The sequence below is a fragment of the Scomber scombrus genome, chromosome 16 (genome assembly GCF_963691925.1).
Source record: "Scomber scombrus chromosome 16, fScoSco1.1, whole genome shotgun sequence".
NCBI classification, from domain to species: Eukaryota; Metazoa; Chordata; class Actinopteri; order Scombriformes; family Scombridae; genus Scomber; species Scomber scombrus.
In genome coordinates, this window is record NC_084985.1 from 16,488,896 (window position 1) to 16,506,580 (window position 17,685).

At 41.7% G+C, this 17,685-nt stretch overlaps 1 protein-coding gene across 5 annotated transcripts; it reads left to right on the plus strand.

Moving 5' to 3' along the window:
* The first annotated feature begins 273 nt into the window (after nt 1-273).
* Nucleotides 274-16,048, plus strand: yrk (Yes-related kinase). 5 transcript variants are annotated; one of them, XM_062435345.1, is made up of 14 exons: nt 274-399; nt 6,075-6,118; nt 7,059-7,302; nt 7,977-8,079; nt 8,876-8,974; nt 9,256-9,359; nt 9,484-9,633; nt 10,238-10,402; nt 11,089-11,244; nt 11,929-12,108; nt 12,939-13,015; nt 13,148-13,301; nt 13,485-13,616; nt 14,735-16,048. In XM_062435345.1, exons 3-14 carry the CDS (start codon nt 7,065-7,067, stop codon nt 14,941-14,943), a joined length of 1,767 nt encoding a protein of 588 aa, XP_062291329.1. In that variant the 5' UTR covers nt 274-399; nt 6,075-6,118; nt 7,059-7,064; the 3' UTR covers nt 14,944-16,048. The 5 variants fall into 5 exon arrangements, with proteins under 5 accessions (XP_062291329.1, XP_062291325.1, XP_062291327.1 ...); XM_062435341.1 differs by lacking the exon at nt 11,089-11,244; XM_062435343.1 differs by lacking the exon at nt 10,238-10,402.
* The last annotated feature ends 1,637 nt before the right edge of the window (nt 16,049-17,685 follow it).

A 17,685-nucleotide genomic window follows, 5' to 3' on the forward strand; every position in this document is an offset into this window, starting at 1 on the left:
CCGTGTGACCCGGTTTCCTAAATTGTGGGGGACTCTTAAATACATGTAAGTAAAGCTTCAGGATCTTAACTGTTGCTGCTGCGTTCCTCGTAAATAATGTGCAACAGCGTCATTTTGTGCCCATTTAAGAGAAGCAGATAAATTAGCCAGCCTATTAAATTGAATAGGTCTTCTCTGCGCGCTCGCGTCCCTCTGGGGTGGACCTCGTCGTGCGCGCCATTCGTCCACTCGCCAAGGTTTCCGGACGAGGCGCGCGCTCACATCTCATTTGCTCTGCTGAGCAGCGCGTAGCTTTTCTCCTGTGCGCCCCGCGAGCCACCGGACTCCTCAGATACTGGTCCCGGTCTCCGCGCGCCTGCTAGCACTGACAGGGATAACGACGATTGATTTTCACGCCCGGTAAGTTTTACTCTGTTTATCACTTACTAACTGAAAAATGGAATATTGAAGTGTTAAAATGAGCAAAGATATGGGTTAGTTTGTTGTTTTTTTTAGGAACAGCTGATGATTCACTCAGCTGACAGTGGGACTCTTCTGAATAATACATGAAATATGGGAAACTATTATTCCTACAATGTCTGTTAGATAAAAAAAATAAACTTTTTCAATCTTTGGGTATGGGTGGAGGAAGTTGCCCACAGGCACCATCTCTGTAGCAGGGTCTAGACTATAGAATGAATAGAGTAGTAAAGGGACACTGAAAGTAACAATAAAATAATAACCATTACCTAATATAGGTAAGGGTTTTTTTTAGCAGCCCACAACCACCTCAGTGCCTCCTGCACCATTTTTTCAGTTAAACGATGAGAGCTCTATTGATTTCAGTGTTTGTGATAATTGGGTAACTTTGGAGTGCACAGTTAAAATAAAAGGAAGTTTGTTGCAGTTGCTTCTGAGAAGTGGTTAATCAAGTGTGGCATCTAATACTTCCACTCTTTTGCTGGACGGGGACCAGAAATGCTGATGTTTGGTGATCAAAATACCAATATTGCAATATCGAAAGTGTAGAAACCATGAGATGAGATGCGATTTCCTCAAATGAAAGACTTTTGTTATTGACATGGCTATTATTTGTACAGTTTTTGTAACAGAACGACTATGTGTCATCCAGAAAGTCAAAAGGTCAAAGAGTGGCCTAAATTATAGGGTCTGGATTTGTTGATTGTATGGTGTGGGGTCAAGTGTTGTGTCTGTGCTGCACACTTTTCAAATATGTGATGGATTTTCACTGTGGATGAAGATCTCATCTCTGTCAGACTATGTAAGATATTTGCCTCAGAAAAATCTTATTCTTTTATTTAATGTGACTGAGTTATCTGGCAGTACGCCTGCAGGAAGCCACCTTGAGGAAAAGGCAAGGCTGCATGTATCCTCAACATGTCCGTCTGTCTGAGTCTGTGGCTCTGGCTGGTGTAGGTGTTTACTCCATCATGATTGTCTGTATAGGTGGAGGTTGTGTAATGACACCTCCATCCTCTATGATCAGAATAGATTGTTTGTTCCACCACTTGTTTCAAGGCAAGGGAGGCTTGTGTGTTTGTGTTAAGACTTAGTTGTCGTGGAATTTTGAGAATAGGATAGGGGAAAAAACGCGATTAGGCTGTCCAAGGCCGGACTTCATCACTTCCTGTTTCTTTACGAGGTCAGTTCCTGTCTTTAGCCTCGGGGCTAGGCAGGAAGGAAGGAGGCGTGGTTAGTTTTTTTAGTGGGGGGGGGGGGAATCTAGTAATGGCGGTTACCGTCACACAGCCTTCCCACCAAGCAGCTGAGGGCTGTGACAGTTGAATGTTTGACCAAGATGAGCAGCAGCCTTAGAAAGCCTGATGTTGGGACGCTCGGCCACCTCTGGATGGGCTGGTCTGATGAATCTGTCATGTTCTGTTTTGTAGCTTGACTTCTGCTTCTTGTTGGTCCCTTAACCCCCAAACGCTTCAGAAAGTGTCTGTAACTCACTTCATGTACAAGTTGATGAATGCATTCCTTAAAGCCTCCTTAGTCTGTATCTGGAGGACATGACGACATCATGTGGAAACAGGATGTCCTGATGACCGAGCCACCTTACTTTTCCACCCCCCCCCCACCCCCCCCCCCACCCCCCCCCATCCCCCCTCCAGTTTTCTCCCTCTCATTTCTGTGTATGTTATGTGTGTGAGGGTTTGGTGACAGCCTGCTTCCCATTGTCCTATCATCCCTGCCCCACTCACACTCTGCATCCTGTGGGGCTTCCTGCAAATGCGGGAGTCAGAGTCAGGCAGAAAGACAGGGGAGTAAGGCCAGAAAAGAAAGGTAAGAACTGAAGAAATGAAGAGATGAGAAGAAGGAGGAGAGGAAACCTGATTTGGAGTGAAAGCACAGAAACTCTCCAGATCTGAACAATTGTGTGTATGTGTGTGTATTTGTGTTTCAATGTGTTCTCGCGGTGAATTCCCTCACTGGGACCGCTTATCTGCTGTCCACTGTGCAGGAAAGGGTGTGTCACTTGGATTCGGGTGTTTGTGAGTGTGACGACGGTGAGGGTGATGTTATTGTAATTTTGCACAGAAAGCAAGCTGATGCTTTGTAGGCCAGAATGTCTTTGCTTCCTTATATTGTGTACAAAATATCCTTCAATTTAGTCTTCTGTGATTTTTTTTTATAAGACGGTCACCCAAATCTCAAAAGAGCATATTTTCTCACCTCTAGTAAAACTGATAGTTGAGCAGATAGTTTGAGTTTCATTTGTCCAGATTTTTGACACATTCATCTCAAAGATTTCTGCCTTCACTTAAATACGATGGAGGCAAAGTAAATTTCATTTGTGGTACTTAAAGTATTAACACATTACATCTCAGAATTTCAATTTTATTACAGCTACTCTATCTGTGCTGAAATGAATTATACCAAACTAGCAGTGTGGTAAATAAAATATATTTGAACTTGTCTTCGGTTCAAGTGTCTATGTTACTCTGGACCTTTCACAGAAATTATTTCCTCACTATAAAGAAATTCCAGTGAATACTATTGACAGCTATGTCGCCATTGGGGTGGAAGAGGACATTACAAAACCAGCGTAAATAAAACCAAAACTATTTGCATGACTTCATACAACCGGTGATAGAAGAGAAAATAACTTGTTGTCTTAAAAAAACAAACACAAAGTCATTAACACTAATGCTTAGCCAATATCTACTGAATACCAAGTGCTAGTCTGTGGTATAAAAGAGCTCTTGTTGTAGACAGTTATCGCAAACGAGCACCGCACTTCTCCTCACCAGAGGAAGCCACTTCTGTTTCACAGTGTATTAAAATTATTTCTTTGTGAGCGCTTGCCAGACAGCTAATAAAAGTCTGTTGTGACGGTCAGCAGTCAGCCAGTGAAGAGAAGTTTAGTTTTCACACAGCAAACAGGGGAAATACTTTTGTCAGGGTTGTTGAACCACATGCAGATTTGAAGATATTGACAGACAAATACAGTTGTGACAGTCACTGTATAAGTTACACACCATATACACACCTTTATGTCTCACTAAAGGATATCATTTCAAACTTGCGCCCTTTAAAATAAGGAATTTCTGGTTTAATTCTTCCTAAACGGAACGCTATATCTGTGTACATCTCATTTTCGTTACTTGGTTTCAGGTGGCAAAGAGGAACTTAGTAGGTCCTTAAATTACTCTGCGTGATAAGCATTGGTGCAGTAAAGTAGCAAGTTTTATACCAGTTTTTTTTAGCTCGCTGTGCATACGTGCATGGTGAGACCTTTGTCCAGAGGCCTAAATGTTAAAATGTTCTTTGTTTTTGCGTATGTGAACACCTCAGTTCAACTCAATTATGCTGTGCTATTTATGTTGCATCACAGTTTTTGTGTGCAGAGAAGTAGACAGGCAAGTGAGAGAGAACAGGGACCCAATGAAGCAACAGTGACTGTACGTCTGTGTGTCTGAATACATATCCTTGTTATTGCGCTGATCCTGTCTGTGGTCATCTGCCAATCTTAGAAACGCAAAGAGAGGGAAGAGATGAGAGAAAAGGGCAGATGACAGATTAGGTTGAAAGGAAAGAGGCCTTCTTCACACCCTGTCACTTCTCTTTTTTGAGGTTTATCACAGAGAGAAAGAAAGCAGCAGATCAGGTGCAGCGGACGGGTGGACAGAGGGAATACGAAAGGTTATTGTTGGAGGGGTGCAGGCAGGGAGGAGGGAGAACACGAGAAGAGAAAAACAGCAACAGAGAGGAAAGAGTAGTGTGTGTTGGAGTGTTTGCGGCACTGCAGCTGCTTCGGGCATGTGTGTCTGTGTGTGCGTGTGTATGTATGGATGGACTCTGTCCTCAGTTTCCAGGAAAAGGGGGGAGCCATCAGAAGGGTGGACAGGAAACTCTAACAGTGCTAACTTCCTGTAGCTCTCCTGATGGCTGACCTGATAGTGAATGAGTGTGTGTGTGCGTGCGAGCTTCTGCGCGCGTTACATTTTTGCATATTTTGCTCTGGGTGAGCAACAGACTCTCCTGGACGAGGCTCATAATAGCTTGTGTTGCTTTAAAGCTTGAGAGGAATTTCTGGGAATTTGTGGTTTCGATGGAACAAACTTGAATCTGCTCATAAGGAGCACTGTTTTTTTTTTTTTCATAATGCAAGTGAATTACATTTGTTTTTTGTCGCTTGCTGCCATAACCTGTATTGTTCTTCCTGTGTGTGACTTCCCTCACATTCCTCAGTAGGTGGGGTGGCTGCAGGCTGGAGTTTAGTCAGCTTGAAAGGTTGCCAGTTTGAATCCCAGGGCCAATGTAACTACACTCAGTTGTTCGATACACCAAGCTAAGGCCATCTAATTCTACAGCCCTGCAATGAATGCTGCTGTCATGAGGTTATAATGTTAAATGAGGCTGAAACTGTTTTAGAGAGTTGTTGATTCAACATCATGGTTGTTCTGGAGTCCGTGGGGATGTTCGCTTTTATTTTATTAAAATTAAAGGTGTTTCTAATATTTTGTCCACTCTAATTCTGCATCTTGTAAGTATTTGAATTGTCCATTAATTCTGTTTGGTCTACAAAATAAAAATAGTGAAACTTCTCCTAATAATTTCCAGGTCAAATTACTGACAGATTTCAGTTAACTATCACATATGACAAAGAAAAGCAGAAATACCTCACAGTTTTAGAGCTCCTGGAGCCTTAATTTTTGCTAGAAAAATGACTTTAACAATGAATCAATCAGCAACAACAATTATTTTTCTGTCGAGCGACTAATTGATGAATTGGCTTGTCCTTGGTTCCAGTTGAATCATCACCTTTCAAAAATGGCTTCAACAACAACTAAACATAATAACATTCATGAAGATATGCTCTAGTATTTAACCTTTGCCCTGAAGGGTGCTGTTGAGTAAGGAAGGCACTTAGCAGGAGAGTTTTTGATTTCTATGAAGAAATAAGTTTGCAAAAAAAAGTGACGGATCGCCTCGATTGCATTGATGGATCGCGTGCCGACATTTCTGCACACAATTAAAATGTTTTACAGTCTTGTCTGTATGTTATTTCCTCTTGATGTCCTTGTCCCCGGCATTTGCTTTGTCAACACACGTTCTATTGAAACAATGCGGTTCGCTCAAAACTGGAAGTCAGGATTGCGTACATGTGTGCACATCGACACACTGATCTCTGTGAAATGCATTTCACATTGTCAGTGACTGTCACTTAGAGTCAGTTACCCCTGTCTAATGATGACATTTATGATCTATTTCACCACAAACCCAAACTCACACACACACACACACAGCTGTTGACCAAAGAGAGTGACTGAGCACCCCCTCTCGAAACTGTAAAGCAAAAGGGAAGTGGCTAACCTCACATCTCTCTGTCTTTCCTTATTTCGAGCTGTCTCTTTTTTTTTCTTCGAACTCCTCTGTCTCCTCGCGTCTCCCTTCACGCGTCTCTTTATTCACGCTTTACTGCTCTTGAGCCCTTCTCTCACATTCTTCACCACCTTTTCCCTCTCTGGTTCTCTGTCACTCATTCCTCTCTTGCCCCGCTCTCTTGTTCCAACCCTTGTCACTCACCTCTTCCCTCTCTTTCCCTCTTTTTGTTTTTATTCTTCTAGTGGCGATGGTGATTGACAGATGATCTGACAGAGGAAGACATCAGGTGAGGAAAAAGTTAACTTCTCCTGCTGTGTTCTCCACCTTCCTGCCTTTGCGTTCACCACCACCCCCACCCCCACCTCCCTTTCGCTCCTCCGCCTCCCCCTCCTGTTTCAGGGAAGTTATGTTCTTTATTTAAAGTTTCTAACTTCTCTCTTCACAGTTCTCTCTATTTTTTTCCACCACAGTGACCTCCTGCATGCTGTTAATGCGTGTCACTTTCATTTTCTATCAGGTTCTGTTTGAAGTCTCAGGTTTTGCTCACGTAGGCAGCAATTAAGGCAGATCAATTACTTTTAGTAACCTCAATTTGTTTATTCCACCAGATTTAGTTCTGTATTTAATTAAGTAGTTCAGTAATTGCAGTAATTAAAGGGTTACTCCACCAATTTTACACATATGGTTCCGTTTACCCGTCACAAGGAGCACTTAGCCAGTGAAATGTAATGTCTCTGTGGCTTTTAATAATTTGAAAAAATAGGTCGGGTGATGTAAATTTTTAAAGGAAAGCTTGCATTTCAAACTGTGAATGTGGAGTTTGAAAGAGGGTTTTAAAATTATCATTATGGGAAATTTAGGATGTGATGTTTTTGTTTTTGGACTCAATCTAGCGCATAAAAGTCAGAGCACCTTGGCCTCTTCTTCAATGTTGACCATTAAAAAAAGTCTCTTTTTTAGCACCCCTACTTTATGGATGTGAAATACTAAATGACTTTAAACAGACTGTGCTTTTTTAGTTTTTTATATTCCATCCTTTTTTTTATTCCAAACTAACCTTTGTTGTTATCTAAAAACAAGTACATTAAAAATAGGCTTTTAGGAAGTGTGCACTCAGCTTGAATCACTATTATTGCAGCAGAGAGAAGAAAACTGACATTAACACATTGGAAGCTTTGGTGTGTACCTTTACTGCTGCAGTTTTCACAGATGCTGTCTCTGTACAGGTTATTATGGGGTGTGCCTGTTGCAAGCAGAAGAAGTCCGCCAAAGCAGCAGCAACATCATCAGCAGCAGTAGACATTACAGATCTGAATCTTAACAACGCGGGTGGAGGGTTGTCTGCAGGCTTGACTCAAGGCCGTTACTGTCCTGACCCCACTCAGACCATCCCAGACTTCAACAAGGGTTTCTCAGCCAGTAGCATCTTCCCAAATGCCAACACGCAGCAGCGGCCTGGAGGTGTAACAAGTAGGACATTGAGTCTGTTTGTGGACGTATGTGTGTGTGTGTGTGTGTGTATATGTGTGTGTACAAGAGATCCAAGTAAAATGGTCTTGATATCCTCTTATATTAATTTTACAATATACCTTTAGTATAATACAATATACCTTACATGCAGGTTAAGTGTCTTGAAATGTGTCATTAAAATAAGAAAAAAAACATTATTGTAATTTTGTGTGTTTTCACTTGTTCTGGCTAATTAGACCTCTGGTCAGGTTTAAGTTGGGCAGAGCAAACCTCATGAACAAGTAAGAATGATAAAGGTGTAACTTCACCCAACCTAACATGTACGACAACAGTAATAAGAGGATAAGGCAAATGTCAATTAAGCATTGTCTGCACACACGAACACAGTCCTCTGTCCAAGGCAAAAGAAGTGAAAAAACAACAAAACCACATATATTAATATAAAGTCAAATATTGTTTGGACATGAAGCATTTTTCTCTTTAGTTGGCCTTCTTGAGTTGTTGTATTTAAGCATTAAAACATTTTAAACCCTCTTAAAACAGCAACACCTCTAGGTGATTGTTAACATTCAGTGATATGAATTGAAATGTATTACTGGAAACTGATTCCTCTTTTTCTTGTTTTATGTGTGTGTGTTTGGGTGTGTCTGTGTGTTTTTCATATTCATGCACAGGTGGCGGAGTCACACTCTTCATAGCTCTGTATGATTATGATGCTCGCACAGAAGATGACCTCACTTTCCAGAAAGGAGAGAAATTTCAGATCATCAACAACACGTGAGTACAAATGGATATTAACACAGCTATATTATAATCACATCTGTTTACAGATGGTGAAAACAACCACAAAATGTATATATGATCAGTGTTAAATGAGTTCAGTTATGACTCCCAAAGGTAATTATTTTTGTTTGCATACATTAAATTTTAGAGGCTGCAATTAAATGTCATCCATTAACACTGTGAACTGTCGGAGGTCTCATTTGCTGCCTGGTGATATTGACAAGCATACAGTCTTTAATCCTGTCTTACGCTGAAAACCAAAAATCAGTTTGTATGAAAATGTTTGAATTTGGGTTTGTGGCAAACTGTTGTGGCGATGTGTTTACACTGAAGTCAGCTCAATTTAAATAACTTTTTTTTATCTACGAGCAGCAGAGCACACACAAACACATACATCTCAACAAAACACACAGAATAGAATGACAAGTTTAATAATTACAATCCTAAAAATTAAAAAGTATGGCGTATGATGGAATACATAAGTGATGACAATCCGCTTGTTAAAAAAGTGCTTTAAAAAACCCCCAACAACTTATACATTTACAAATGAGATTATTTTTAGACTGGTCAGCAATTTATGTCAAATTTCTGGCCTTTTTGTGCTGTTATAGTTTATTTTCTAACTTTAAATAAAAAAAAGTGAAGTATTAAATCTTGTATTGTGTAATATATTGGACTGTGTGCTGACTGTCCACTTACCCCAGATGTTCCAAAACACAGTATATGTGACCTGCTCTGTGTCTACAAGAAAATGCCATCATGCATGTTATTTGCTATTTGTGTGTTTCAGAGAGGGCGACTGGTGGGAGGCTCGGTCTTTGGACACTGGCAACTCAGGTTATATCCCCTCCAACTATGTAGCTCCTGTTGACTCCATACAAGCCGAGGAGTGAGTGCACAAACACACACACACACACACATCACACATCACACACACACACACACACACACACACACACACACACACACACACACACACACACACACACACACACACACACACACACACACACACACAGAAGAGAAAGCTATGCTGCTCTCGTGTTAGAGTTCATATGTTAAAAAAAAAAGAAGACATTTATACTCTCAGTGTTTGACACGTGGTCATGTGGGGTGGAGGTCAAAGTATGTGCTGCAGTGGTGACCTGGGTGTTGTTGTCATGGTGACAGGTGGTATTTTGGGAAGATGGGGAGGAAGGATGCGGAAAGACAGCTGCTGGGCCATGGCAACCAGAGGGGAACTTTTCTCATACGAGAAAGTGAGACCACAAAAGGTGAGGAGACCACACATACGCGTACATAGACACACAAACACTGAACAGAGGCTTACCGCTCTACATATGTAAAAGCTTTTAATTTTTCTCTCTTTTTGACTCTCTCCTCCTTCCCTCCCATCAGGTGCTTACTCTCTTTCTATCCGTGACTGGGACGACGCCAAGGGAGAGCACGTCAAGCACTATAAGATCCGCAAACTGGACAATGGTGGCTACTATATAACCACGAGATCACAGTTTGATACCGTGCAGCAGCTGGTGGAGCACTACACAGGTAAAACATGTAAACACACACACAAGAACACAGATTCATACTTTTTCTTCTCCTTCTACAGAGTAAAGAAACTGTTTTGCCAATGTATCTTCATTTTTCAAAGTTTGCCCTTCTTCTTAAATGTATTTACATTTGTTATCATTCTCTGCTCAACTGCAAGAGAAAATTCAAGTCTCATTCTGTCTCTTCTTAATTAATACTTTGACTCAGTGACTTCAAGCTTTGCTCAGAGTTGGTCAAACAAACAGGGTTAACACCCTTCACTTCCTCTGCTCTCTGTCAGTGTAAATCTGACCTCTAGTGGCTTGTGCTGATATAGCAAAGCTGTTCTGACACATTGATTGATAATGCTTTTTTGCTGCTGTATATCACTGCTTTTTTTGTATCTGTACATGATACTGCTGCTCAGAATGTGTGTTTTAAAGTCTGTTTTGCTGAATCTTCCTTGTGCATTTGTGCCTCCGTTTTTGGATTACCTGTCAGTTGCAGAAGCACATGAGCAACCTGTCTTGTTCTTTCTTAATCGCATTTGCTGCCTTTTTCTTTGTTTTCTTGTTTTTCTTTTTCCCCTTCGCCTGCCTGTTGTCTTTCCTCTCTCTCTCAGAGAGAGCAGCGGGACTGTGCTGCCGTTTGATTGGCAGCTGTAAGCGGGGCATGCCTAAGCTGGCTGATTTATCTGTGAAGACCAAGGATATGTGGGAGATTCCCCGTGAATCCCTCCAGCTGATTAAGAAACTGGGCAATGGCCAGTTTGGAGAAGTCTGGATGGGTAGGACTGGTGGGACTGTTTCGCAGGGGGGAAGGTGACAGCAGGAGCAAACCTGGATTTAAAAAAAGGATTAAAACAGGAGCAGATACATCCTGTATAGTATACCTCAGTCTAGGCTGTGTTCAGTTGACAAGAACATCAGTAAGGATTTCTGGTGTATTTCCGGTGGATTTCTGGTGACACTTGTGTGCTCACATACAGATACACTGTAAATATCTGTTTATCTGTCTGTATTGTTCAGAGTGTCTGCCTTTAGCTGCAACAAAAAGTACCTGTGGATTGGACCCCACAGTCATAGACAACACACACATATAGTTAGCTGTTGTCTGGACAAGTTTTTAAAATGTATGCGTTGAATAAATAATGTGGCCAAGAAACAAATCCATAAAAAAAATTCTTGAATACAATAAAATTACACAGAGGCAGCGGCTGATAAATTAAAATATAATAGGTTGTGTTTTACATCCAGGTGTGCAGAGTTGTGCCCCTCCTTCCCTGCTGTTGCATGTGCATGTTTCATCATCTCAACCTATCTTTTTGTCACCCCCAACCCATCTTTCTTCCATCTTTTCACCCATTACCACACCTTTTTACTCCCATTATCCATTACCCGCTCCTCCCTCCTCACTTCTTTTTTCCTACATCTTCACCCTCCTTTACTCCTCCCTCCCTCCCCTGCCTAACAGGCTCTAATGATGGGCTGTGTTATTTCCTGACCAAGCCCTGCCCCAACTCCACCCCGCTCACCATGGGTCTTGGGCGGGATGCCTGGGAGGTGTCCAGGGAAACGCTGTCCATGCAAAGGAAGCTGGGTCAGGGCTGTTTCGGGGACGTGTGGATGGGTGAGACTGACACCTCTGACCTGTGACGCCCTCTGCAGGCTCAGAGGGAAAACTGTCTGTCCAGCATTGTCCTCTGCAGTGTCTGTTACTGTCCTGTAGCAAAGACTGTTAATAGTGCTCTGGCTGTGGCTATCCTATCTATGTCAGGTAATCTAAGGATGTGCATATTTACAGTTACACCTAATGCCATTTTATTGCCAAAGTGGTAATACAATTTCCCTGACTAAATCTCAGTGTGAGTTTCTGAGTCATACAGAGTTTCTCCCTGAAGCCAGCAGAGCTCTGTGCCTGTCCATGTAACTCAGGTACTGCTGGTGTTGACGTAAGACCAGTAAACCTCCCTATATCCCTCCCATCTAACATCACCCTGTCTCATGTCATGCATGCACTCCAAAATAATAATCGTTTGCATGCATCAGGATTTTTATAGTGTGTATGTGTGTGTGTGCTAATTACAGCCGTGTGCCTGTGCTTGGGCATGCGTAGTTCCTTGTTTTACTGTGTTTTTTTTAATATTTACAGCATACATGTCTGTGTGGGTGTTTGTGTCCCTGTATATGTACTGTATATAAAGCCATTCCCTTGTGTGTATGCCAGAGAAATAGGTGTGTTTGCTTGCACAGTATGTGTTTGTGTGTGTCCACGTACTGTCTGTGTATTAACTTGTTCTTGTATGTATGCTAGGCATGTGGAACGGCACCACCAAGGTAGCGGTGAAGACTCTGAAGCCGGGAACCATGTCCCCTGAGGCCTTCCTGGAGGAGGCTCAGATCATGAAGAGACTCCGCCACGACAAGCTGGTGCAGCTTTACGCCGTCGTGTCTGAGGAGCCCATCTACATTATCACCGAGTTCATGAGCCAAGGTATCAGGCTGTGTAAACTGTCACACCTGTGACATACTGTAGGTACAGTGTGAGTTACTGCAGTTAGGTGGAGACCTTACTGACTCTGAAAAGAGAGCTCCACGGAAATTGGACATTAAGTGTGTCTTTTTTAAAGTGTAGTTTGATGAAATGATGAAAATATAAATCAGAGAGAGCACATCTCTACTGTCATCCTGATTTGTTATTTTAATAATAGAATATCTTCATTCTTTTTTAAATCTTCATTTGCATCCTCGCATGTAAAAAATTGTTAACACAGTTTTCAGAAGTCAGCCTGGATGCAGACCTGCACCAAGAAATAATCACTTGTTCTTTTCCCTGTGGCATAACTTTCTACCATTTAAAAAACTGTGCAAATTAGAGATATCCTGCTCAGCACAGAGCAGACAAACAGTTGATAATGAACACATCAACTCCTTGGCAGGGATAACAAATATTAATATTGAAAATTAAGAAAAAAAAGGCAAGAGAAAATTTGGCAGAAGGGTGATGTTGTGACCAGAGAGATTTGTTTTAAATATGAAGTCAGTTTTAAAGCATAGGGCCTTTGACCTCCCTGTGGAGGTGGCCAGGAGCAGGCAAAATATTCGCCACATACAATTTCTTTAATATTCAAATGATACAAAAGTTGGAATTTGGATGTGTCTATGCTAAAGGGAATACAATCATTTACTAAGCATCTTTAGCCTAATAGGAGGGTAACTATTACATACTGTATTTTGTTCATGCTGCGATACACAGTGCGGTATCTGGTAGACAATAGTTAACCACAGGAAGTGTAAGAGATCAGTCATCTATCTCATTTCCAGGAAGTTTGCTGGACTTTCTAAAAGATGGGGAGGGGCAGGGTCTGAAACTGCCTCAGCTGGTGGACATGGCTGCCCAGGTTAGTTTAACACACACACACACACACACACACACACACACAAATAAAGACACACACGGATAAAGACACAAAATGACTAGACGGACACATATACTTGCCCTCCCTTCAGCTCTTTTTTTGTTTATACTGTAGATTGCAGCTGGAATGGCGTACATCGAGAGGATGAATTACATCCACCGTGACCTGCGAGCAGCCAACATCCTGGTTGGAGACAATCTGGTGTGCAAGATCGCTGACTTTGGCCTGGCTAGGCTCATTGAGGACAATGAGTACACAGCCAGACAAGGTAACAGGATGTGATAGTAACTCAGCTGTGTATGTATGTGTGCATGAGAGACACAGGCAGAGAGCCACGCTTCTTCATTGCAATGATTAAGAGTGTTTGCCTCTGCCTCCATACCTATATTTTTATATATAACCTATCCTAATTATATGATTATGCATCTTCACTGTGTTGCCATGGTTTCAGGGGCGAAGTTCCCCATCAAGTGGACGGCTCCAGAAGCTGCACTGTATGGACGCTTTACCATCAAGTCAGATGTCTGGAGCTTTGGCATCCTACTAACCGAGTTAATCACGAAGGGACGTGTGCCGTACCCAGGTACCAGATGATTCTTGCCTGTTTAAAAATATGTTTATTTAGTTGCAACTGGTTTATTACTTTAGGCAGTAACATTTCTCCAGGATTATGTATTTTGTCGCTATTCAACATCAAAACATGTTGCAGATGACAACAGAGAGTGTTCACTTACATTCTCACCCAGAACAAACTGCATCACAGCGCTGTTGGTCACTGAGCAGCTCCACTGGAGACTTTATGGCAGCAGTACTTCAAAAGTAGATGGAGAGGGAGGGGAGCATATTTCTTATTCCCTGTCTTAAGCGCCTGCCACCCTGCTGTGCAAATTAGCACACAGATCATGCCGTTTCCCCGCCCAAACATTCCTGGTTTAACTGTAAGGCCTTAAGAATTGATTTGAATACTTAACTGATGCTGCAGTAAATCACAATAGTTTAATTTAATATAATATTGATACACTGACATCAATCATTACTGTTTGAACAAAATATATGGATTAATGAATAGTATTTTTTATTTTGAATTTTTTGAAGATATTTTAGGTAGGAGTTTTTCATTCCTTTACGTCAGATGTTTTAAATGTGGAGTTGTCGCCTATTATAATGTCATAATATAACTTTATTCATTTAAAAAGATCTTTATTCACTGAGATTAAGCAGCTCTTTTACAGAACAATCCTGCTCAATATAGCAGCACCTCACACAACATAAAACAGTTTACAGAGTCTACAAAACATATTAGACAGACTTATAACAAATTACATAAATTATGAGGCGAATAATCAAGGATCGCAAAACACATAAGATTAGAAGCATATTTAAGATTGTTACAATAACTGAAACAACAATGCCATGATAAGGAATATTAAAAACAGACATGTTGTAGTAAAAATAAACACATAAAATAAAATCCTAAAACAGATGTTCAGGCATGTCGCCATTACGGCTGTTCAGTGTTTGAATGATGTCAACATGTTGCTCAGTGTTCTTATAAGACTTCACACTTTATTACATATTTTTGATTATATTCTTTGATCATAAAGCGGTTTAAATGTTATTTAGAGATTATTCCTGTTTTTAATCGAACCCTCTTTCTCTGAACACCCCTCACTCTCTCCCCTCCCTTCTCCATTCCTTTAGGCATGAACAACCGAGAGGTGTTGGAGCAGGTGGAAAGGGGCTACCGAATGCCCTGTGCCCCAGGCTGCCCCTCCTCACTCCATGAACTGATGCTGCAGTGCTGGAGGCGGGAGGCCGATGAGAGGCACACTTTCGAGTACCTGCAGTCCTTCCTGGAGGATTACTTCACTGCCACAGAGCCGCAGTACCAGCCTGGAGAAAACCTGTGAAAAGTGCACACACATCGGAGAGATGTGAAGCAATAACCGGACAAACAGAGAAAGACAGAGACATAGAAACATACACATGAACATGCCGACTGGCATATTGTGACTTACATGTACATGCTTTTTATTGTGACACACACACACACACACACACACACACACACAAATATAAAGAAACATATGATTGCCTTGTTTAATTTTTTAAAGACAAGTTCCTCTTTTTGTTCATGATCACTGCAGCCCATTTGGGACAGATCAGTCAACCATGTTGAAGAGCAGAGTCGGAGCTCTGCTGCTCAGGCCTTGCAGTAATGTTGCTTTACTCTGTAACCATGACAACAAGGAACTGAAAGAAGATGTAGATGGTTGTGTTGGGGTGGGGGCAGTCGAGTTGGTACATGATCTATTCAGCTGCCATATATGTTCAGGTCCTTTGATTCCTCTTTCTAAGAAGAGCGCTTTAGTGGGTCAAATCTGACATAAATATGTTCTATATGAAAGGATCACAGGCGCAACAGGTTGTCAGACAACAGTTGGAAAATGTTTAAATGAACCTCATGAACCTGTGTGGTGTCTGAATAGATCATGTTCAGGCACTCCACAAACGTCTGTGTGGGATTTAAGAAGATGGCTGCTCCTATTTTACCTGAACATTTTCAACCTTTTCAGGGTATTTTAAATAAAAAAGGCTGTTGAACTGATCCCAAATCCATGTCTAAACTATCAACATGTGTCCAATTATGTTCAAAATAAGGTTTTTTTAGATTTAAGTGCCTTTAATACTATTTTAGCCAGTCAGAGAGATGGTGAGGAATGCTCTTTGTTTGTCTGATAAATTGTATGAAATTTTTAAATGAACCGTCTTTTTTGTTGTTAATTTAACTTGGATATATCTGCATCACAAAGACTTCTATATTTAGTTAACATGTATACAGTTTTCATCCATTGGGAGGGCAGGGTGAAATGTTACACATAAAGGAGGAAAGTCAGTGTCAGTATGGTCTTCGGAAAGATAGTGTTTTTATTGTATTTCCTTGACAAGAATGTAACCTTTATGCTGAAATTCCCCTGACATGTTATTGCAATAAAGATCAGATATCTTTGTTTAAGACAAGTCTCTTATTCTATGTGTATGTTTTTTTTTTAATGTAACGTAATGACAAAACCAATCACATACTCAATCTACTGTATCTCTCATTGTTATTATTTTACTTTAAGTGAACACTATTTCCAGTTAGTCTAAAGAAAAGGAGTAGAAAAAGTGAGCGGTTGGTTAAAAAAAAAAATCTTTGACTGCAAATTCAGTATAGCTGTTTTGCCCTCTGCACTATTATATTATATATACTTTTACCTAAATAGAAATGACTTGCTTTAGAACAGGCCTGAACATTTACCAAATATGATGTAAATATTATGTATATATATATATTTGTATCCTTAGATTTTACCATATAAATCGTTTCATATTATTAGTGTAATGGGCATCCCTGGCAACTATTGTCTGTCCTCCCACTCCCTGCCTGCCTATCTTCTTCCTTCACACTCGCCCTCTCTTTCTGTTCTCGGCAAACTACGGTTCCCATAATTCCAGAGGTGTAAAGTGAGGCCAGCTACGGGTGCCCGGATGGCTTTGACAACCAGGCACGTTGGAGAGGCACAGCGGAGAGACTAGGGCGCACCAGAGACAGAGAGCTGGAAATGCAGAGGCAGAGACGCACGGGCGCACAGTCGATTTTTGCCTCCCGCATATTGGGGAGTCCCGTGCCTGTCACCAAAACCGGAGACCAGCGCTCGAGCGCAGTTATGTCAGCGCCTTGACTGAGGAGAAGACTGTGAACCAACGTCTCTTCTCCCTATTTTCAAAAATTCTCCTCCTTTTGATTTTTTTTTTTTTTTTTTTTTTGCTTTCCCATCTTTGTGGGTGCAGATATTAATGTGAGCCAGAGGAGCGGGGTTTTTTTCCGTTGGCGGCACGATACGGTGACGCGCGACGGCAGGAGGACACAACGTTTACATTAATGTGGGAAGACTATCTCCTTCCTACTCGGGCAGCCCAGATGAGAGGGAGCTCCGTGACCCGGGCGAGGAGAGGAGTGAAGCCCCGCCACTGACAGCTTCGCGGACCGCCAGCCCCGCGAGCCAGCGTTGACACCGCAGCAGCTCCAGCAGCGCGAGACCCCAGACTCTCTTTCCATTTCTTGGTGAGTGCGCTTGCAGCGTCTTGTGTACACAACACCAAAAATGTTGCTTACTGTCCGCTCAGCCAGTTGTGTTGCGCACCTCTGGCTACGTTTCTTTTTTAGTTTTTTTTTATGTTAACCTCGTCAGTGCCGTTAACTGAGGAGGGTCTGCATGCATACCGCTTGTGCTGCTGGGTCATCGGGGCTTTTCTGTGGGCGTGCAGTGTGTGGCAAGTGATGATGTTCAAACACACACACACGCAATATGATTGAATGTGTTCGCAATGAACTCTGTGTACCCACACCTGTTTTTCTGGGAATTATCAATATCCTCATCTAATAACCTCATTATCACTGTATATAGCTTACATACAGTGTAGGCAGGGCAACAGTATACAGTACCTCTTCTGGTACTGTCATGCTGCTGACACACACGCACACACACACACACACACACACACACACACACACACACACACACACACACACACACACACACACACACACACACACACACACATCCTGTCTTGTTTATTTGCTGTATCCACAGGCTGTACCTCTGTGG

Bases quoted from the DNA above. Each gene is read 5' to 3' on its own strand.
- yrk (XM_062435345.1), top strand. From the start codon at position 7,065: ATGGGGTGTGCCTGTTGCAAGCAGAAGAAGTCCGCCAAAGCAGCAGCA. The intron at 12,109-12,938 runs GTATCAGGCTGT...TCTCATTTCCAG, and splicing joins CACCGAGTTCATGAGCCAAG to GAAGTTTGCTGGACTTTCTA. The intron at 13,016-13,147 runs GTTAGTTTAACA...TTTATACTGTAG, and splicing joins TGGTGGACATGGCTGCCCAG to ATTGCAGCTGGAATGGCGTA.